Genomic DNA, 23,020 nt, shown 5'->3' with positions numbered 1-23,020 from the left:
TGTATAAAACATATAAGGGTTTCAAACAAGGGATGTTTCATCTCATCTCAGACTCCTGACCCCAACCCTATGCTACGCTGCATGTTTGAAGGACAGACTGCTCTGTAGGCACCTATGAATCTCAGTGGGACATTCCTTGTAAAGAGGGCTTTACAGTTTGATTAGGTTAGTCTACAGCAGTATTACCACACATGTAGCCCAGGCCTAATTTACTTCAAGGAGGGAAAACAGTACAGCCTTCCTTGAAGAAGCACACAATACTGACTTCATCTTACCCATCTGATAGCTTGTCATCTCTTTATTCTTTCACAACGGCCACCATTTAAAAAGCTTTTTTCTTCTTCTAATGAGCTAAAAATAGACACACTCTCGTCATTCTATTCTAGCAGCCCAGGACCCTGTTAGGAAGACCTGCCTGAAGAAAGCTTTTGGAGTAAAAATAGAAATAGACAGAAGGGCAGATGGTATCTGCAGTACCTGTGTGGAGAGCAGACAGCAACACACACACATACAGACATAAACACATATATACACACACACATACACAAGCACACACTCATATACACTCTCTCGGGAATCCTGACATTATGACCACAGGCAAAGCAAACCATTCACAAATGATCAAGACGGATTGTCTTAAACAGATGCGAGGATGGAGAAGTCATAAGATGAGATATGTGATATTTTCAACATCTTTCATGGGCTTGACAAGTCCTAATCAGTTCCCCAAATGCCCCATTCCCTCAACACTGTAAACTTCCTGACTGCATAACCCAACTCATGAGGGAGCTGTCCACAGTACTGAACTCCAGGAACAGGAAATGTCATTGACAGTGTAGTATGCTAATTCTGCCAAATGCAAATTCAGTTAAATGCTTGATTTGTACATAGCCAAATTCCATTATAACCAAATTCTGTACAATACTCCTTCTGTACAATGCCAAGTATGTACAATGCCAATTATGTACAAGCGCTCCAGTTGCATGTCAATATCTCTCCGCCAATGTAATTTATTACAACGCAGGTAAGAAACTGCCTCTAAGTGGCACTGAAGCCCATGGAACCCATGAACGAAACACGTAGAAAAACATCGACCATCGAGCAATTTGCAATTCATATGAGTGATCAGGTACTTAAACTGATCCAAGGACAGATGATACCGTGGCCTAGCAGCCGGCTACTGTAGTAGGCTCGGAGGGTTTGGGATGGTTGCCACGCTTTACCTCAGAGCCCACGCTGCCACTCCAGGGTTCTAATAGGCCCAGAGTGCTCCGCACAACCAGAGCAGTCTAATAAGGCCATAACCCCAGTGTCAATGTTGCAATATTACACATGAAACAGTGACATCTGGTGCAAACACTTAAAACAGCAACGGCATAATGAACCAGACGAGAGCGATTCAGAGCCAACAGAGTGAATGTAGTGATTCCTTTCATCCCTTCTCACAATTACTAGGATCCCTAGACAGCAAACACCGTGCCTTCAGCGCAGTTGTTAATACTACGAATCTGTGAATAAAACATTCAGGTCAACTGGGGCTACAATCTTAAGAGTCTGGCCAATTTGGAAAAGTGGGGACCAGGCAGTCTCTCTCTGGCCTTTCTCTGGCCAAAAGATGATATTGGTCTTTCAGCTCTGTCTGCTCCAGGAGTCTTTGCCAGCTGCTACTGACAATGTGAATCTGAGATCAAGAGACCTCTACCAGTCAACACCCCGTCCATCTCTCTCTCTCTCTCTCTTTCTCTCTCTCTCTCTCATGACTTAGGGCTTCCTACCCACTGTGGATTCACAGAAATCCACAGATCTTAATTACTGATAACGACACTTCTTTTAGCAATGGCACCCACTGGATATTCATTTCATTGTATTTACTTATCATTCTGAACATGTTAACTCACGAGAACAAAATATGTTCTCAGGTTTAGCAACATACGTATAGTTCAGTGGTAGAGCGTTTGCCTGACGTTAATGTGGACCCAGGTTCAAATCCCCACCCAGACATTGCATTGGATGGAAGTGTCTACATATTAAGTGAACACTTTATCATTATTATCCCCAGTCATGCACACATACTTCAGCATCTAATACAGAGGCAAAACCTAGTTTGAATAACAGATGAGGTGTACGGTATGAGTCAAAACGTTTGTCCAGCGTCGACACGCAGGCAAGCTGTGGTGGATCTCTATGTGGCGTGCTCACACGTGGCACCACCACAGTCTTATCACCGGCAGCTCTTTAGCTCTTCCTCCTTTAATGCAACCTACCAGCGCTGCGCTGCAGGGGAAACCACAGACACCCAGTCATGTTGAAAGCCAGAAACACTTTGCCCGTCACACGCACACACGTGCACACACACACACAGAGCATCTGAGGCCGCCGACTGGTCTCTGGGAGGTCCTATGGGAGAGCTAGGTGCTAGATGACATGGGCTAATCCATCCACTGGTTTGACAAATGTAACGACACAACAATGCAGGAAGTAAGTTGTTTGTTCCAGAGCTATACATCAAACACATACACCTACTTCTAGGATGTTCTCTCCTGAGATGAAAATGTGTTGAATCAGCAGCAGCTGTAACCTTCTCTACAGGGTAACCTACTTAGTAACAGGAAGTTCCTTTTGATTAACTATAAGAGACTTTACAGTTCTAAAGAGGTGTGTGCGTGTGTGAAGCATTAACTTAAAGGCCTACTGGCCTCACATCTCACTCTCTTCTGAAGCCTGACACAAAATCTTCCAGAAATGACATACATGAATCAGCCATGAGGCACAAGACTCAGCCTCACAACCCTTTACGTAAAGCGAGCCGCCATTTTGAAGTTAGGCTAATCTGTTCAGAAGCACTGAAACCGTGGAATAAATTCTAAGGCACATTTTAGAAAGACTAAAGTCTACATTACCCCCATGCAAAGAGCTGTTTAAATATGAAACAGCTCTTTTAAACTTGTGATTCCTTTAAAAGTCCATTGACTGGTGCAAAGCTGTTATTCACAGTTGGCTTAACCTTTAAAGACTTCAACATGCAAACTAGTGCTTGGTTGAACCAGGTTATCATGTGCCCTGTCCATGTCTGGACATGCCTAGACAAACACAGTCCCCATTTATAAACACACAACTAGTGAAGCATGCACCAATACAAACACATCATGGCTAGCAAGTCAACTCCCTCAATCCCTTCCTCACTCCCTCCACTAACTCTCGCTCTCTCTCTCTCTCTCTCTCTCTCTCTCTCTCTCTCTCTCTCTCTCTCAAAACACACAAATTGAGATTGACGAAACAGGAAACATCTTTGTCCAGAGCAGGAACTGGGGGCACAACCACATATGACACATACTTTCACATCAGTAGCAACCCGCAACACGAAAAAAAACTTATGCACACTGCACACAGCTGACAGCTGGACAAAGAGACAGAAAGGGCCCTCACAGGCCCAGGAGGGACGCCTATTGCCTGATGCCCTTGTGGTGAAAGGGGGGCACCAACCAATAGAGATTCCCAGTATCGATCCCCATCCCTTCTACGGACAGGACTGGTATCAGGTTTACCCTGCCTTTCACACAGTGTGAGACAAGGCCTTCACCTTACACGACACACAGGAACATACTGGAACGTACTGGAACAGAACATTTCTATGTTTTCTACACGTCTATCAGTGGACAATTTGGATTTGAAGTCAATTCTGAGGTGCATGAGGCACAGTACAAGTCCCTGTGGTGTAGACACAGTCAACCTAGGGATGATATCGAATCTCTGAATCCCGGTGTGACACAGACATCAGCCTGCAAATAAAGTCTTCTTGGATGCATGCTTTGAGTTCCATGGCAACAAGTATAAGATGACAACCTTATCTGTGTGTTACTTCCCCAAGTAGCTTAGCGTCGACTAGCAACTACAACGGTCAGATTTATTTGCAGCGAGGAAAATCTGCAAACGTTACGCGTGGTTTCGAATCAACAGAAAAACCTCCATTTAGAAACCATTTATAAAACTGGACTTCATTTGATATCATATGATATTACTTTACAGCTCTAATCAACATGCAGTCGACTTATATAGGACAGCACGACAATGTGTTTCTTTGTTGTTTAGTGACCATTCTATAAATCACATTTTCTCAAATGGATTCCATTAGCTATCTTTACTGGCTAATCCAATCCTTAGGCTCCAAATAAGACTGGGACAGAGCAAGAGGTACACTGAAGAGCAATTTACTGTAAACTTTAGTCCTTAATGGGTATTCCAGAACAAATGATTCACAATAATGTAATCCCAGGGACCCTCTGCATGGCTGACCCTCCCTTCAGCCATGCAGGATACAGTGGACAGTTGACAAAAAGTCCCTCCACCAGAATGTTCTGTTTATCATTGTACAATGGATGCATAGTCAAACAGTAAGGCCACCTACCGCAACTTTATTTTGAAAAAGTCATAAAAAATGTATCAAGACCGTGGAAATCCTCATCAATATTGACGGTATTCATGTGTACGGCGTATTAAGGAACAGTTTGGTTGTTCTCGCTGTTAGTGAGTGTCAGTGAGTCTGCATCTTTCCAACAGCAATGGGAATCTGGCAAAGTTCAGGTATCGGCAGAGTGCCAAGGAGTCGAATCAGCATTATTCTACAGCAGAGGCAGAGGGGGAATGCACAACAAGGCACAGTCAGGGACCAACACCTACCTTGCAGTCTTTGCATGACGTTGGCAATGTCCACGGATGGTCGTCCATACTGCTTGGGTGAAGCCATGACTTATCACGGTGTGTCACAGTGGGACACGGATGCAGACTGTGGAGGACCTTTATGTACTTCTCTCTTTTCTGAGGGGAGCATCCCTCCCTCCTCCCTCTCTACCTCTCTGTCTCTCCTCCACCTCTTTCTCTCTCCTCCCCTTCTCTTACTGCAGCAGAAGGTCCAATCAAAAGCTAGATTCCATTTAGGGTCCGACAGATGTATCACCCAATGGCAGGTCTCCTTTCATTCAAAGTCTGGTCATGAAAGAAAAGTATTTCAGTGGGTTGTAGTGGAACAATAAGTGACAGTCAACCTCTCTTACATCCTATCAATCAAACAGAACCCTGTTCCTTTCAACATGTTAAACTTTACATTACTGCGTTACTGGCGTTACTGGCGTTACTACCAAGTGACTGCTGTGCATTCGCATAAATGCTGCAGGCGTGGATGGAGATGCAAATGTAAAATGTTTTGGAATGTACACTAGGCCTACTGAATGTTAACGAAAATAAATGTGAGCAGAAACCTCAACATTTATTATTATTATCAATGTGCAATAATGAGTGTTTTACCACTATTTACCAACCACCGGGATAGACTGTAGACACGATAATCCTTATTGATGCAACAGTAAACAAAACAAAAATCTACATAAAATACGTCTCCCACACAATAGAACAGGTACAAAATACATTGCACGTTTTCAATTTCCGAAATAAAGAACCACAGCAACTTACAAAATAGATACTTGCGCGTCCTTACCACTTTCAGTCCTCCATATGGCACGCGAAAACTTCATGAGGAAGTGTGTTACTTTGTTGTCAATGGTAACAATCAAACAGTGTAGCACCGCGGTCGCTGTGTTGGTTGGTAGAGAGGCGACAGGATGTATTTAAGTTTCGACACGAGTAACGTACTTCGCACTACGAATGGTTGAAGGCAGGATAGAGCCCATTCACTTTTCATCCCACCAAACACTTAATACTAAGGTGTTTCGGAACTGTATGCCCAGCATTTTTGTGCATAGGTACAGACCTAATTTTTGTGTGTTGCAAATCTGCATCAAAATAAACATTTTAGAAGTTTTCCATCCTTTTTATTTTACTGAAGCGTCCTTCTGTGACTCGTGAGTCGTATTATGACCTGCTGCCATCTGCTGGTATAATCTGGGAACGTCTGGTTTAACAACTCACAACACACAATTTGCCTATTGTTTACTTCAAATGCATATAAAAAAAAGAGTTGCCATTGGATACACCTAAAAATCTATTAAAACGTTCCAATTTTAATGTCACTAAGCAATAAACAAGTAACTGACATATATGATGGGTTTTAAACAGTATAAACAGTTACAAAATACAGCTGAAGTAGCCTACCTGCGAGAGACCAGTGAAGTGGGACCACAGCAACAATTGAAGGAAATCCCAGTTGAATGTGAATGTGATTAGGGAGTCTGTTCATCAACTAGTTCTGTATGAGCTTGCTTATCAGCATTTCAGTGAAACTAAAAAGATAATTGGAAACAATCACATCTCTTGTAGCCTGGTTTGAGCGAGGATGTGTGTTTTTGTATAGGGAGTATTTTGTGTAGGTTTTTTGTTTTTGTATGACCGTCAGTCCAAATAATGTGAACAAGCTGACAAACTTAGCCAGCCTGGTTGCCACTAAAATACAAGTTAAGGGCTTTATTTTTAATAATGGAGCCAAAAGGCCATTGTTAAGAAGTATTGATCCCAAGGAAATGACGTGAAAGGAAACAGTCCTGTTTCCCACAGTTCTGTCCCATGCAGATAAGCAAAGCACTGGCTAATTTTAAAGGCAGAGAGGCAGGAAGTATGACAGCAAAGTTTCCGTTTTTGCAAAGATGAAAAAAAGGACCAGCCTTGTCTTGGAAAGAGCTCAGTGTGGTCCTGGGCTCCCTGCGAATGTGATCTACATTACTCCGACCACCTTTTTTTGATAAAATGGCATACAACGAGACCAATGTCAATTTGGAAATATGGAAATTTATTAACGTAGGTAAGAAAGAAACAATGTCTTTGCCACATCTTTTATGTTTGATGATAGTGACAGAGACAGTAGGAATAGTTAAGTATGTTACTTTAAAACCTTTAAAATGTATTATTTTTTGTCCAATTGACCAGTATCATTTGTCCTGAGTCGTAGGCATTACTGTGTTTTTCCTTAACCACTGAATAACCCCAAACAACTGCAACCCCGCCCCCCGCCCCCCCCGCAGCCCCCTCCCCATTTCTCTCTTCAGACTCAGTTCATGTTCCCTTATTTCCCTCTACAGGCGACCTGGTCCTGGCCTTCTGCTTGTCCATGCTGGTGGGCCTGCTCATTGGAGCCCTGATCTACATCCTACTGACGTGGATGTCCAGACGCAGAGCCTCTGCCCGGATAACGCAGCGGCCCAAACAACAACGCTCCAGTGCCACCCGATCACACAACAACAGGATGGGTCTCTACCGAAGCACCGTGTTCGACCGGCGCAGCGACAACAGTGTGGGGCCCGGGGTCCTCAGCCTGTACAGACAGCCCTCCGTCGAGCCTGTTGGCCCCTTGGGCAGCAAGCCCAGCTACCAGGCCTCCACCTTCCGCCCCGCGCCGAAGGGCAGCAGAGGTCAAGGGTCAGGAGACGACAACCAGGCCACCTTGCCGCATGATACGGTGGTCGCTAATTCAGAGGATTCAACCTTGACTGCTTCCCTGGTGCAAGGCAAGAGGAACTCCTTCTGGTTGGGTAACAAAGGCCTTAGAGGCTTCTTGCCCTCCCAGGCCCCTCCCCCAGCATATGACAGTGTCATATTAGCCTTTCAAGAGACTTGTACCTGATTCTGTCATCAAAGACAGAGGACATTACAGAATGGGACTGCAGTGGACAATATGGGTTGCACACCTACTGGTCACTAGAGGAATTGTTTTAAGGTATTGTTGAGGTCTCTGTATTGGAGAGGTTTGGAGGACCTTCCGGTTCAATGATCCCCTCTTGTCAGTCTGCTATGAGTTGTGAGTATTTTTGATGTTGGTAGAAGTGGAATCATGCATAAAGATTGTTTTACGCATAAAGGAAGCAAAAATAATTCAATTGATTTTTTTGCGTTGTGTTAAATTCTATACGGCATGGAATACATAATTTGTATTAATCCGGCATCCTGACTATTCGAGTACACAGTGTCTTCAGTTTTTCAACGACAGTTGTCCACAACTAATCACGATTCAATAGTTTACAAGAGAGAAATACATTTTGTACACTGGATGTTTTATTCCTCCCTTCAAATCTTGCAGATTTGCTACTTAAACAATGAACATTATGTGATGTTTCATGTGTTGATTTCCATCAAATGCTTTTAGGTAACTTGCTGTTCTGTAGTCGTCATAAAATGACTTCCCTATTTGTCAGGAATACAGTGTGCAAGGTGTGAATGCCTATTCATTATGCAAAGAAAACACGAATACATTTCAGTACTGGCTACCGAAATGATGTTGGCATAGACACAATGATATCCCCACTGCTCAATAAATAAATAACTTTATTGAAATTTAAGCCATGTGCTCATATGTATTTGCTGTGCATCTAACTGATATCTATGAATTTGATCAATAGTAAATTATAATCTATTCCATTGGAGACCTATCAAAAAAAAAAATATTATTCATACCTGGCAACACGATTTAAAGGCACACGACCGAGGCAAGTGCATGCGCCAGTGGAGAGCAGCTGGCAGCGCGGGCGCACGAACGACTGACATTCCAACGACAGTGAGCTACAGTACATCTCTATCAGGTGAGGTCTTCAGTCCTCCTGTTCATACGTCGTTTTTTCTTTCTTTGTAAATATTTAGCTTTTGTTGAAACTGAACCATTGAATGCTCACATAATGCATGACTCCCGAAAGACGGGGTGAGACTTGTGAATCGTTGTAATAGAGGAGGGCGGAAGGCGATTAAACTGAATGTAATTATTTGTATAAATGGGCTAGGACGCAAGACAACGTAATCGTAGCATCGACTCGAATGTTTTAGTAATTGATTACCTAGTTGTGTTGCTGTGAATTTTTTTTATTGAAGTGGTGTTTTAACAGATCGACACAGCTGATGATTCAGCGTTAACTGCATTCTGTTCTGCCTCTCAAATAAATCCTTGGTCTCTCCGAAGTGGCACAGCGTTTTCTTGACGTAACTGGCCAGTAAAATCACTGTACCCATGGAGACAGTAGGCTATGCGCGAAAGTCCTAATCGTTTAATGCAGTGCTGTTGCATAGATACCATGAAGGCATTTTTAATTTCAAGGTTGTGTCATTTACTGTAATTCTGCTGCTGCATCTGCCTCAGTAAATTACCTTTGTGAGTTACTTGTTGAATTTCTCATTTGCAGATCTATTGCGCTTGTTTTTCATGGAACCTCTGGAGATTTTTTGTCATTCATTTCTGTAGAATCTTACCATGAGGACATGCGATGGCCTTCAGACCAAATAACAAAGAAAGTTTCATGTTCCCACCGGCTGATTGACGATTTAAACCTGCAGCGTGAACACTGATGAAGATCTGTCTTTATAATGTCAGTTATTCGTCCTTAGAATTTTCCCAGTGCATCAGAAATTCTCTTATCCTTTATTGTTTCACCTGATTGGTAATATGGAAACCACCATCACAAACAACATTTTTACCAAATATGCCCAGGACTTATGAGGTGGGTTTACAGCATATACACATATTACTGCTCTTCTTAGGACAGATGTATGAAAACTGACTCAGTTAAATCATGTATTTTTGCTGACACACAATGCTCATTCTCAGTTGTACACATCTCCAGTACAACAACAATAAGTCAGTTGCCATCTCTCCAGCCTGGTCACTCAGTCGGGATGTTGGCAGCTGTGGAACACGGTCCGATTCTCTGCAGCGACTCCAACATCCTCAGCCTCTCCTGGAAAGGCCGGGTCCCCAAGAGTGAGAAGGACAAGCCGGTGTGTCGGAGGCGGTACTATGAGGAGGGCTGGCTGGCCACTGGGAACGGGAGGGGAGTCGTGGGTGTGACGTTTACCTCCAGTCACTGCAGGAGGGACAGGAATACCCCCCAGAGAATCAACTTCAATTTACGGGGCCACAACAGTGAGGTGGGGCACACGCATAGCATCTTGCTGCTGTCTCTATGGTTGTCTGTATGACAGAGTTCATACCTTTCATAATGTTGTTCAGTGAATTCCTTATTTTAAACATGTAATACAGAAAGAATGATCCATTATATGGATGGGCCTGTACAGCTACCTAGGGTTGAGGAGGGGGAAGAACATTTTCCTTCTTACATTTAGTCATTTAGCAGACGCTCTTATCCAGAGCGACTTACAGTAAGTACAGGGACATTCTCCCCGAGGCAAGTAGGATGAAGTGCCTTGCCCAAGGACACAACGTCATGTGCACCGACCGGGAATCGAACTGGCAACCTCCAGATTACTAGCCCAAATCCCTCACCGCTCAGCCACCTGACTCCCTGATAGGTTGTTATCCCACTTCTTATCCTTGATAGGTTGTCTTGGTGCGCTGGAATGAGCCCTTTCAGAAGCTGGCCACATGTGACATGGAGGGAGGCATCTTTGTGTGGATTCAGTACGAGGGACGGTGGTCTGTGGAGCTGGTAAACGACCGCGGTGCCCAGGTCTGTATTAACAGCCTCACACACAGATCAGACTAATGACTGTCCAGGCGATGTGAACATGTTTATTGGCAAAGGGCGTTCTATGCTTGCACCTAAAAAACTGTTTTAGATATGATGTTTTCCTTTCTTCAGTGTCCTATCATCAGGATGATGTTTGATTGTATTATGCCGTCGCTATACGTATGTGCCTGGTTTAAATACAGACCTTCCTTGGTTCTGAGCACCAGAACTATGCACTTCTGCTGCTTGATTATCTGCTGTATGTCACATAAACACATGTGCTCCACCTCCACCAGGTGAGTGACTTCACCTGGTCTCATGACGGCACTCAGGCCCTGATTGCCTACAGGGATGGTTTTGTCCTGGTGGGTTCCGTGAGCGGACAGAGACACTGGTCGTCTGAGATCAACCTGGAGAGCCAGATCACCTGTGGCATCTGGACACCAGACGACCAACAGGTACACACCTCCCTTCTATTTACACAACGATACAAACTGTTCTGTTATATAAATATATAGCTATAATTATATGATATATACAGTATCCCAAACATTCCAGGTACTTGTTACATCCAGTATTTATGTGTCTAATCATTGGGTCAAAAGCAATTAAACAATTTGCTAAAAGTTTTTTGTTGCACTGTAATTAGTTTAAGTATAAAATTGTTATCATAGTTTTATAATTTGTCAGAATATATATATATATGTACAATATATATGTATACATGTATTATCATAATGTGTTCAGCTTTAATATGAAACAGAGCCTAACCAGAGGAGCTGCTTCCAGGTGTTGTTTGGGACAGCAGATGGTCAGGTGATAGTGATGGACTGTCACGGACGCATGCTGGCCCACGTCCTGCTACACGAGTCGGATGGAATCATCAACATGTCCTGGAACTGCCCCAGCTTCCTGGTCGAGGACAGCACAGAGAGTGACACGGACACGGACGACAATGGCCCACTTCAAGGTGCTCCCTCCATGCGCTACACCACACACAGTACACACATGCCACATGCCTCTTTGGTGGTTGTTGACTTGGAATGGAAGCCAATGTCTGTTATGTCTGTTCCCTCTGAAGTGCGCAACGTGAAACCTCTGCTGACGGTCAGCTTCATATCTGGGGACATCAGTTTGATGAATCACTATGACGACCTTTCTCCTAACGTAATCTGCTCCGGGCTCAAAGGTAAGTAGCCCCAACCTAACAAATTAGGATGTAGGAGGTGACCTCACACAAGCAGGTTAGGATGTAAGAGGTGACCTCACTCTAACACACGGGTGGGGAATATATTTTCCCAAAAGGCCACATGAGAAATTGGGACCGTTGTGGCCGGCCAAACCAATAGGCTGAACTTAATTTTGCTCAATATTAATTGTATTACTTTATAAAAAAAACTAGTGGGGGGCCGTTATTGGCGTTAACGTGCTGCGTTAACTTGAGACTCTTATCGGGGATAAAAAAAATATCGCCATTAATCTATTCTCAAAGTTTGGTTGGGAGCTACGTCTATACTATGCAAGCTATGATGACTTTCACCTTGATGTATACCTAGCCGAATTGCACTGTAGGGGGCGTGAGCGAGTCTTCGAACCTGTGTGTATGCCTTGTGTATGAAATTACCACATCAAACGTGACGCACTAACATGGATGCAGCTATGAAGCCGCCGGGTTTGCTTCAGGGAAAATGTATTTTTAAGAAGTGTTTTTTCATGTTTTCCAGTTCAGTTCAGTTGTTCTTACTCAGTAAGAAAAATCCAAATCTGTCTTGGGCTTGAACAAGTGCATTAAAGTCTGATTGAATGTCTGAGGTAGATATGCGAAGGACAGCTGACAAGTGATCATCAGGGTCACCATCAGCAGCCCGCGCCCACTCTGCATCAGTCAAGTTCTTGTATTTCTCAGCGTGTTCAGTCCCATAATGCCGATTCAAATTGTAATCCTTCAACACAGCGACATGTTATATAATAATAAGACTTAATTTATATAGTACATTTCATACAAGAATTGCAGCTCAAGGTGCTTTACATAAAATCAATAAAAACAATATTATAAGTAATACAAGTAATAAAACCCTTCTGAACACAGGCCGTAGTTTTTGTGGTAATCCAGAACACACAAGCCACAGTCTTTGTTTCCCAACATAAATAAAAATGTCAAAATATAATGTAACTAAACAAAACCAAAGCTCAGGCCTTTTGCAGAGCAGTCCAGAACCTATATGTTGCTCAAGCCTTTTGGTTACAATTAGCAGTCTTTGCGGTATCTCCAGCCACAGTCTTTGCGGTATCTCGAGCCACTGTCTTTGTAGTTTCCCAATATAGATAAAATGTAACAAAAACACAGGCCGCAATCTTTGAGGGAATCCAAAACACAATCAATAACAACAATAATACAAGTCAAAACACAAGCCGCAGTCTTTGCAGAAATAAAATAAATCAATAAAAACAATAATATAACTAATGAAACCCTTCAGAGATCAAATTAGTAAAATACTTTGGTAAAAAGATTTGGTTTAAGCTGTCTTTTGAAAGTGTCTAGCGTGTGTGCTTCCATAATATTTATGGGTAATGTTTTGGGGCGTAATTGAAGGCTATATCGCCAATCTTCTTATGACTGCTTCTGGTGACCTCTAAAAGGCCTGCATCTGATGATAGCAGTGTTCTAGCTGGTGTGTAGTTAGTAAGAGAGATAGCAATATTCTCAACAAACTAAGCACACAGCTTCGCCTTTGACTTAAGTAAAACAGATACTTAGAAGTCCATGTCTTGTTAAAAACCTTTCGTTTTTTACCGTGAGCAGACATTTTCGAGGGCTAACCAACAGCTCAGGTCTCAGTGTCTCCTGTCGGTGAGGTCGCGTAAGCACTCATGGGAAAATGTGTCCAAACTTTTGACTGGCACTGTACGCAAATCGCCTGAACACTTTTGTCTTTCAGGACTACAGATTTACCGTTCAACACATTTATTTATAATAAATAAATATTTATATATTTTTATAAATAAATACATTTTTTATTTACCTCACGCGGGGCGGACTGGGACAGCCCGCAGGCCACTGTAAAATGCCCAGGTCTGCTCTAACATATTAGGACGTAGGAGGTGACCTCACACAAGCAGGTTAGGACGTAGGAGGTGACCTCACACAAGCAGGTTAGGACATAGGATGTGATCTTACACAAGCAGGTTAAGACGTAGGAGGTGACCTCACACAAGCAGGTTAGAACATACGAGGTGACCTCACACAAGCAGGTTAGGACACAGGAGGTGCCCTCACACTAACAAGTTACAGTGTGGGAATTACCTCAATAACAGGTTAGGATGTAGAGGGTGACCAAACTAACAAGTTAGGACGCATGAGGTGACCTCACACTAGCAGGGTAGGATGTAGGAAGTGAACTCACACTAACAGGAAGTGACTGCTCCTCACTGAGCTTCTCTCTGCAGATGTGGAGGTGCAGTGGTGCTCCCAGGGGGACCTTCTGGCCGTGGCGGGGATGGAGCGCCACGGGCTCCCTACGGAGTCCACCTGTGCATCCATAATGAGGAACGCCTTGGTCAAGTTCTACAATGTCCAGGGAGAACACATCTACACACTGGAGACACCAGCCCAGGTGAGCTTGCCTCCTCACTAGTCCCACCACCCTGGCCATTACCACACAAGAAAGATAAGGATAAATCTGACGATGGCCTCAAAACAGGTAATGAAAATGTTGCACTACATTCCCAAAACATGAAATGACATAAACACAACATTTAAACCTTCTTACGTCTTTTCACCGTTAAGATGTGTAACGTAAGGCTGATAATGGAGTCTTGCCAACCTCTCGTCTTCCAGAGACCCATCACCACCATCTGCTGGGGCCACAGAGACTCACGCCTGTTCCTGGCGTGTGGGCCGGCGCTCTACGTGGTCCGCGTGGAGCACAGGGTGGCCAGCCTCCAGCTGCTCTGCCAGCAGGGCATCGCCAGCGCCCTGCGGGAGGAGAGGGACGTGGGCAAACTAAACATGCCCTCCCTGCTCTGCTCCTACGTCACCACTGCCTTCATACCCACCATCAAGGTTAGACGGCCTGGGAGGTGTAAGCTGGGTTCGATTCTTGCGGTGGGATTTGATTGTTGTCTTGTGAGGCTATTCCTTGACACAAACCAATGTAGCATCATTCGAAGTTAGAACTGTGGACTGTGAACTGTCCTTGAGTATCTGCTGAATTTCCGGTATGCCATTTTTAGACATTACTTTGGAAAAACAAATGAAAAAGGTTTTACAAATGTAACTTTTTTTTATTAAAGAAAATGTATTCATTGACCTGTCTTACAGAGTAAAAATTCAGCTAAATGAATAAATGTACATAGTTTGAATTGTGCCTCCAGGTGATCTCTAGCTTATGTGCTCTTTGTTGACTTTGCTCCAGCCTCCAATCCCTGACCCCAACAACATCCGGGACTTTGTCAGCTACCCCACGGCAGGGAACGAGAGGCTGCACTGCACCATGAAGAGGGCGGAGGACAACCCTGAGGCGGGGGGGCCCTGCTACACTCTTTTCCTGGAGCACCTGGGTGGGCTGGTGCCCATCCTGAAAGGACGCCGCATCAGCAAACTACGCCCAGAGTTTGTCATCATGGACCCCAAAACAGACGGCAAAGCAGGTGTGGCTTCACAGTGGCACAGCAAGCCTTGTGAAGAGTGCGTTGCGATCGATAAATCCACAGTGACATAAGCGTATTTAGGGTTTTCAATAGAAGTGCCAACCAAGTAATGATGTGGCCTTGACTTTTAAAGTTCCTCTTAAGTTCTACTTATCAGACATTTTTGCTTCAGACAGTGAAGAGTGACAGTAAATGTAAAGAGGGGGGGGACATGCAGGAAATGGCCCTGGGCTGGATTCAAATCCAGGCCCCTGCAGTAAGGCCTCAGCTAATGTCATATGCACACCTAACCAATGAGCCACCAAGTCACTCCATAAGGGGGCTTTCTGTCGAAGGGATAATCAACGTTGCGATTGTTTGTTTCAGACGAGGTGTGTGTGAATGCCATGATATCCTACATGACGGACAGCTGTAACTGCTCCGACTCCAGTGACATGGAGCTGAGTGACGAGTGGGTCGGCAAGAAGTCTCCAAAGCTCTCCCGAGGGAACCGGTCACCCAAACACTCCAGGTATCCCTGGGAACTATGGCTGGCTATATCGAAGATTAGCGATAATATCGCAATAATTCTGATGACAATAATTTTTTTGTTGTTGCTGGTCCTTACATTTACATTTATTCATTTAGCAGACACTTTTATCCAAAGTGACTTTCAAGAGAGAGCTTCACAAAAGTGCATAGGTCAACGATCATAAACAACGAGATAGCCCCAAAAACATTGTGGGTAGCCAAAACATGAAGCATACATTGTGAAACGCAAATAAGTGCCAATGGGAAGAAACACAAGAGCATGTAGTTAAACAAGTTACAATTAAACAACATTAAACGCAAAAGTGCAAGAGTGTAACTGTAGGAAAGCAAGCAACAATAATATAATTCACAGCGAGAAGAAGTTAAATCAGTTACAACTAACCAATAGGAGCAAAAAGTCCCTCAATAAGAGTCATTGTTTTCCTGGAGGAAACTAACATCAGGTCCAGCAAGTCATTCCTAAGTACTGTTTTACTCCCGGAACAAGTGCATCTTTAGCCTTTTCTTGAAGGTGGGGAGACAGTCAGTGTTTCTGATGGAGGTGGGGAGGTGATTCCACCATTGGGGGGCCAGACAGAAGAGCTTGGGTTGGGAGCGGGCGCTCTTGAGCGATGGGATCACCAGACGGTTGTCAGAAAAGACCGTAGGTGGCGGGTGGGGGTGTAAGGCTGGAGGAGAGACTTGATGTAGTCGGGTGCAGTCCCGTTCACCGCTCAGAAGGTCCACCGCTCAGTACCAGGGTCTTGAATCTGATACGGGCTGTGATGGGAAGCCAGTGGAGGGAGATGAGGTGCGGGGTAACATGGGAGCGTCTGAGTAGATTGAAGACCAGACGGGCCGCTGCGTTCTGAATCCTCTGGAGAGGGCGGGTTGCGCATGCTGGGAGACAGCGAGTTGCAGCTCGTGTTTTAAAATTACCATCTGGCTCCTCGGTGTTCACACACACAGACACACACAGACACCGTTTGTGATTGCACACACACAGGCACTCTCTTCTGCTCTCTTTTTGTCCTGTCACATAAGGACCGCTGCATGAATTGTTCCATGTGAGGTCCATTTTGTCAAGTTGCAAGTACCTTTTTATGGCAACTGCTTAAATTTGCACTACATATTTAGTACTTTGTCACAATAGCGGTTCTCTCTAAATTATTTTTGTTTTTTTCTATTGGGGGAAAATATTTTATTTATTTATTTTTATTTAAATGCAAATGCAAACATATATATCGAATATCGTAAACATTTTGACAATATCAAGATAAAAAAAAAATATATATATCGCCCAGCCCTACTTGGAACCCACGTCCCCCACTCACAAGGGGCCAACTTACAAATGCACCTAACATCATTTCTGAATAGATAAAGCACATGAAATGTAATCATTACACAAAATCAGGGTAATTCACAACTGCACTGTAGAGAGAATCCACATTACAACATGACTTGCATGTAACATCCATGATCTACTGTGACAAAACTGATGGTTCTGCAGGATGAACATGGAATCTAGGAAATCTCCGAATCTGTCACGCGTTACTCAGGAAGGGCCACGATCACCACGGTTACCCACCAGGAAGGCCGCGGTTCGTTCCCCTAGTCTGACACGGAGAGAATTCTCCATGGATGGAATCACTGAGGTGGGTAGATGTATGACCACCCCTGCATCTTAATCTTTCTTCTCTTCACCCTTATTTTTCTTCATTATATTTTGACTTTTCTGACTTTACTGTTCTGTTTCACAGCATAATTACCTTGCTCAGGTTACATCCAATATTTGGGGGACAAAGTTCAAAATTGTTGGACTTGCTTCTTTCCTGCCTGCCAATCTTGGTGCAGGTAGCATTTCTGCAATTTTAAAGTTGACAATAATATGGACGTGTTTTACATGTTATATTTTCCTGGAGTGACCTTGTAAGAAAAGATCAAGAGATGATTCTTTCTATTCCAGTTATCTACAAGACCAGTTTGCTGCATTTGCAGCCGAGACAGATGACCATTTATCTACCAGAGGTTCGGAAGATATCTCTGGACTTCATGAGCCTGCCTGTCTTCAACCCCAACGTCTTCAGCGAAGATGAGGATGACTTGCCCGGTAGGAATGAACATGCAAAGAGTTAAACTGGTTGTCCAGATGATTGTTTCCCCAGTTTGTATTAAAGAATGTGCTGTGTGTTTACAGTACATCAAACACTTTTCTACACTTGTTTCTCAGTTATGGGGCCCTCGGGTGTGTCAGGTGACAACCCTCCCTGCACAGTCAACATCCCCATCGCCCCCATCCACAGCCCTGCCCAGGCCATGTCCCCCACTCAGAGTATTGGACTGGTCCAGTCCCTGCTGGCCAATCAAAATATTCAGCTGGATGTCCTGACCAATCCCACGGCCACGGCAGCAGCGGCGGCGGCAGCCTCAGTCCCAATATCTGAGCACAGCCAGGAGGCGGTTGGCGCCCAGTACCCTGTGGCAGCGCGCTACTCCAATCCAGGACAGGTGATCTTTAATAGGGTGGACATGGGCCCTCTACTCCCTGGGACCCTGCCTCCCCCTCCTCCTCCTCACCACCTCCCTCCACAGCCTCACCAACCACGCTCTCAGTCACAGCAGGCTCACCAACAGACGTCCAAACCTCCGCAGCAAATACAAATTCAGATACAGATGCAACAACAGCAGCAGAAAATTCAGCAGCATCATCAGCTGCAGCAGCACCATCAACAGATGCAACAACAGCACCAACAACAAATTCAACAACAACATCAACAGCAAATTCAACAGCAACAGCACCAACAGCAAATTCAGCAACACCAACAGCAAATTCAACAACAGCAACAACAGCATCATCACCCACAGCAACAACAGGCACATCAACAGCTGCAGCAGGTGCAGCACCAGCTCCAGCAGCAGCATCAGCTCCAGCAGCTCCAGCTGCAGCAGGAGCACCACCAGATCCAGCAGCAGCACCAGCTGCAGCAGCAACACCAGCAGCTGCAGTTGCAGCAGGAGCAGCAGCAGCTACAGCTGCAGCAGGAGCACCACCAGATTCAGCAGCAGCAGCAGCAACTGCAGCAGCAACACCAGCAGCTGCAGATGCAGCAGGAGCACCACCAGATGCAGCTGCAGCAGGAGCAGATGCAGCTGCAGCAGCAGCAGATCCGCCAGCAGATCCAGGAGATGCGAGAGCAGCAGCACCAGCTGCAGCAGCAGCACCAGCAGATCCAGGAGCAGCACCAGCAGATGCAGAGGCAGCACCAGCAGATGCAACAGCAGCTGAAGATGCAGATAGCGCTGCCCCCTCCACCGCCCACCGGCTACCCCACCATCACTCTGCAGCAGCTGCAGCTCCTCCCCCCGCCCCAGGTGCCCCACCCTGGCAATGAGCTGGGCGGGGAGAGAGGAGGGGAGCACGGGCACACCCTGAAGCCCAGCCTGCCGCGGTCTCTGCCTCCATCCTTCATGGAGGCAGACTCCTCTCTGGAGCTCCAGATGAGGAAGGTAAACCCCCCTCCGCCTTACCCGGGCACGGCAGTGTCCGCGGCCTCTGCCTCTGCAGCCTCTGCGGGCCTCATCACCAACTGCGACAGCCCCAGTGTGCTGCTGGCGGATCCCTGCCTGAAGAAGGATGAGTTCTCCCTGCATCAGGTCGGCCTCCAGTACCCAACCCCATTGGGCTATGAGCGGATCACCACCTTCGACAGCAGCGGGAACGTGGAGGAGGTGTGTAGGCCGCGCCGACGGCTCATCCGCAACCAGAGCTCGTCCTACGCCGTCCAGGCCATGGGCGGCTCCGCCACCCTCAAAGTCACCTCGTCCGAGAGCAAGAAGGTGCAGCTGCCCTACAGCTCAGCCACCCTGAGCCGCCTCTCCGTCCCCAGGTACTCCATACCCAGCGGAGACCCGCCCCCTTACCCAGATCCAGCCAATCAGGTCACCACCAACGTCCCACTGGCTCCTTCCCAGAGGATAGACAGCAGCCTGATTCATGCCACGCTTCGACGCGACCGGAGAGATGTGGCTCTGAAGGTGCCTCAGATGGTTGACACCTCGCGGACCCTGCCGACTAAGTCGAAGATGAACAGCGCCCTGGCCCTCTCCAACCAGCAGAGGGTGCCCACTGCGTTGTATACGTGCACTCAGTGTAGCAGTAACAGCAGCAGCACCAGCGTTAACGTCAGTGGAGGAACCAGCAGCAGTGGAATAGCCGGGGGAACCGTCGTACGCCAAGATTTCCCTCCTGGAAAGGGTGCCCATCACAGCACCATAATCGTGCACTCTAAAAGTACCTCTCCTCTAGCCTCTCAGTCATCATACAGTCTCCTGAGTCCTGGTGACAACGGCCGAGACAGGACGGTGTACGTGAACTCTGCCTTCACTGAAGACGAGACTCTCAATCAGCAGTGCCATTTGGAGAAATCCGTGCGTCATTTGACCCTGGGGGAGGTTAGTTTGACGGTGAAACGTCCACCTCCGTACCAATGGGACCCCTCTACCACGGAGGAGTTTTGGCTGTCCCAGGGTCAGGCTATTCTGCCCCCTCCTCCAGGAGCACACAAACCTCCACCGCTCATCTTCAGCCAGGCTCAACACCTGGACATGACGAGGCTGCCTTTCGTCATCACCACCAAACCTTCGAGCAGTCCCAGTAACGTGACCTTCCAATCAGGATACCAGATCTCCCTGTCACCTTTCCCACCAGGTGTGTCTCACAGTGGACCCCCACTGCAGTCCATGCAAAGCACCTCACCACAGTGCGCTCCCAATGAGGTCATCAACCCGGTCCCCTTCGCTCAGACAGATGCTAGCCTGGTCCTACCACCGGGATACCCACCCAACCTGGCCAACCTGGCCTGCTGCCCCCTCCCTCCAATGTACCCAGGAGCAAGCTCCTGTACTGGGCTTCAGCTCCACCCCGTCACCTTGCACCCCTGGAACCCTTACCCGTGTCCGCCCCCCATGCACGACCAGCCCCCACCCCTCCCGACCAAGACTCACCAGCTGCTAGAGAAGCCAGTCCTTTCCCCACCTCCGACCGCCCCACCCCCTCCGCCTCCCCCTCTCCCCCCTCCTCCTCCACCCACTGAGATTCCCAACCCTAAAAGTGCCACGGAGGAGCTGGCAGGGTCTGCCAACAGTTTTCCAGAGCCGTCCTCCCTAAACGAAAGCCCGGTCCCGCAGACCTCGGACAAGTTCAGCAAGAAGAGTCGCAAGCGTCTGGACAGCAGGGCGGAGGAGGCCAGCATGACCACCGTCTCTGAGGGCAGATCCAAAAAGGAGGGCCGGGCCCTCTCTGACTTTAACTCCCTCATCTCCAGCCCGCGACTGGGCGGCAGGGAGAAGAAGAAGCCCAAGGGCCAGAGGGAGCAGCTCAACAAAGCCAAGAAGCTGAACAGGACCGCCAACGAGTTTCAGGACAGTTCGGAGAGTGAGCCCGAGCTGTTCATCAGTGGTGACGAGCTGATGAACCAGAGCCAGAGCAGTAAGAAGGGCTGGAAGAGCAAGAGGAGCCTCCGCATGGCCAGCGAGCTGGAGGAGATCAAGTGTCGCAAGGCTAACGAGAGAGAGGACAGGGGGCTGGGCAGCCAGGGCTTTGTCTACGTCATGGCCAACAAGCAGCCGTTGTGGAACGAGGCCACCCAGGTCTATCAGCTTGACTTTGGAGGACGAGTGACACAGGAGTCAGCGAAGAACTTTCAGATTGAGCTGGATGGCAGACAGGTATGAGAATAAGTTCTTTATTTAATGAAACGTAGATGATGATGTAATTGATGATGTAACTGAGACCTAGTTGTGACCATTGGCCTTTCAAAAATGTTATTTATTACTTCTATGAGAATGCAATTTTCCCTTAGGGATCAATAAAGTGATACTCTATATCTCTCCTTCTCCCTCTCTCTGTGTCTCTCTCTTACAGGTGATGCAGTTTGGCAGAATTGACGGTAATGCCTATATCTTGGATTTCCAGTATCCTTTTTCGGCAGTGCAAGCGTTTGCCGTTGCCTTGGCAAACGTTACTCAAAGGCTGAAGTAAATCCGTGCCCTAAACTGGTGACAAACTGGTTATTTTATTAAATGTCATCGGTCCATTAAATTCAGTTAAGCGTTAAACAAAGACAGGAGGTGTCATGGAGTTTGTACCATTTGTCTCCTCCAGGGAGGCCATACATCAGGTTTAGTTTTAAGTATATTGCAAAGGATTCATTGCTAACTGAAGAGAAAAGTTTGACTGCCAGTTTGGGCTTTGACTGTGTGCAATAGAGGCTGTCCACCTCGTCCAAAGGTGGAAAGTCATCATAGTGCTAACATTATCTTGAGATCATTGTTCAATAGCCAGGGGAGGAATCGTGAAGTTGGAGAAACCACATATGAATTTATGAATTTGACAATGTATTTTACAGAACCCCGAAAATACTTAAAGTTATTAGGTTTTCATGGAAAGATGTGTCGATTACAATTATGGAATGCATGTTTAAAGAATAGGTTCATAGATTTGCCCTCCTATGGCCACATTATTTCATTATTCAAATCATGTCATAAATAGAAAATATATATAAAATGCAGACCTTGGTTGTTAATTTTAGGCTTATAGTGTTAACTCTGTTTTGTTAATGATACTGTATTTACCATGATGCTACTTGAAGTTGCATTTGAATGTAAAATGTGTTGCCTCTGCAGTTTCTGATGCTGCTTTTCAATAGTTAAATCTAAGCCTGCATTTTTGTTGAACACCGTGTGCATTATCTGCAACATATTGCTCATATTCACTGGTAATACCTGACATTACTTTCTTGTAATGTATGTGGTTGCACTGATTACATGATTGATACAATTGTAGATGGTTCAGGACTACTCTTGCACAATCAAACCCCTGCCTGAGAATAACACTCTCCTCCTCTTTGGACCATGAGAATAGCCTCTTGACCCCAAGGTAGAAGTTTGGGTTACCCTGTTCTTTTGTATAGTATTATTCTGTAATCTATTCTGTGCACTCATTTCAAGCAACACAATGTGAAGTATTACCCTTGAATGCAAGGGTCTGATAGAACATATTGCTGCTTTGTGAACATGCTTTATAAAAATGGTCTGGTGCTTTTTTGTGTTTATTTGAAAAGATACCTGCTGCAATTTATATTTTAATGCTTAGATCTACAAGGAAACTAAAAGTGTGTTGTCATTGTCAGCGTTTACTGCCTATAAAGTATTGTGTTGCCTAGAAAGATTTTTAAGCAATGTCCAAATTACACTTATTGTATCTATACAACAAATAATAAATGTGTTACATTATTTGGTGAAATTATTTGGTCCAGACAGCATAGGTATTATACGTGGCGGGAAATGTATTAATTACAGTAAGGGTCAGTAATATTTTTCATCCGTAGAAAAAGTTTTGGTTTGTAAGTTTGTACGGATGCAAAAAAAATTCTACGGATGCAACTATGTCTACGGATGCAAAACTTTTT

The 23,020-nt window shown here is 45.6% G+C and overlaps 3 protein-coding genes across 4 annotated transcripts in view; 2 read left to right on the top strand and 1 right to left on the bottom strand.

Moving 5' to 3' along the window:
- Positions 1-5,567, bottom strand: part of syne1b (spectrin repeat containing, nuclear envelope 1b) — a 94,689-nt gene extending 89,122 nt beyond the window's left edge. The window contains exons 1-2 of the mRNA XM_047013860.1: positions 5,467-5,567; positions 4,678-4,983 (exon numbers count right to left, since the gene is read on the bottom strand). Of these exons, the coding sequence (XP_046869816.1) occupies positions 4,678-4,744 (67 nt within the window). The 5' untranslated portion in view covers positions 4,745-4,983; positions 5,467-5,567. The remainder of the gene's footprint in view (positions 1-4,677; positions 4,984-5,466) is intronic.
- A 1,038-nt stretch (positions 5,568-6,605) lies between these two features.
- On the top strand, positions 6,606-8,279 carry myct1b (myc target 1b). Of its 2 annotated transcripts, none has more exons than XM_047016280.1 (2): positions 6,606-6,748; positions 7,026-8,279. In XM_047016280.1, exons 1-2 carry the CDS (start codon positions 6,694-6,696, stop codon positions 7,565-7,567), a joined length of 597 nt encoding a protein of 198 aa, XP_046872236.1. In that variant the 5' UTR covers positions 6,606-6,693; the 3' UTR covers positions 7,568-8,279. The 2 variants fall into 2 exon arrangements, with proteins under 2 accessions (XP_046872236.1, XP_046872237.1); XM_047016281.1 differs by having other exon boundaries at positions 6,613-6,744.
- A 1,006-nt stretch (positions 8,280-9,285) lies between these two features.
- Positions 9,286-22,763, top strand: tulp4b (TUB like protein 4b). Its single transcript, XM_047016980.1, has 16 exons — positions 9,286-9,425; positions 9,583-9,852; positions 10,263-10,391; positions 10,688-10,849; positions 11,181-11,391; positions 11,473-11,580; positions 13,839-14,005; positions 14,230-14,454; positions 14,807-15,041; positions 15,408-15,552; positions 17,062-17,206; positions 17,312-17,405; positions 17,518-17,661; positions 17,782-18,059; positions 18,786-21,278; positions 21,475-22,763. The coding sequence occupies exons 1-16, from the start codon at positions 9,408-9,410 to the stop codon at positions 21,589-21,591; spliced, it is 4,941 nt and encodes a 1,646-aa protein (XP_046872936.1). The 5' UTR covers positions 9,286-9,407; the 3' UTR covers positions 21,592-22,763.
- The last annotated feature ends 257 nt before the right edge of the window (positions 22,764-23,020 follow it).

The sequence above is a fragment of the Hypomesus transpacificus genome, chromosome 3 (assembly GCF_021917145.1).
Source record: "Hypomesus transpacificus isolate Combined female chromosome 3, fHypTra1, whole genome shotgun sequence".
Classification (NCBI taxonomy): domain Eukaryota; kingdom Metazoa; phylum Chordata; class Actinopteri; order Osmeriformes; family Osmeridae; genus Hypomesus; species Hypomesus transpacificus.
Note: the sequence above shows the minus strand (reverse complement) of the source record. Positions and strands in the feature narration are given on the sequence as shown.

Bases quoted from the DNA above. Each gene is read 5' to 3' on its own strand.
- tulp4b (XM_047016980.1), top strand. The intron at 11,392-11,472 runs GTACACACATGC...TTCCCTCTGAAG, and splicing joins CATGCGCTACACCACACACA to TGCGCAACGTGAAACCTCTG. The intron at 11,581-13,838 runs GTAAGTAGCCCC...TTCTCTCTGCAG, and splicing joins AATCTGCTCCGGGCTCAAAG to ATGTGGAGGTGCAGTGGTGC.
- myct1b (XM_047016280.1), top strand. From the start codon at position 6,694: ATGGCATACAACGAGACCAATGTCAATTTGGAAATATGGAAATTTATT. The intron at 6,749-7,025 runs GTAAGAAAGAAA...TTCCCTCTACAG, and splicing joins ATGGAAATTTATTAACGTAG to GCGACCTGGTCCTGGCCTTC.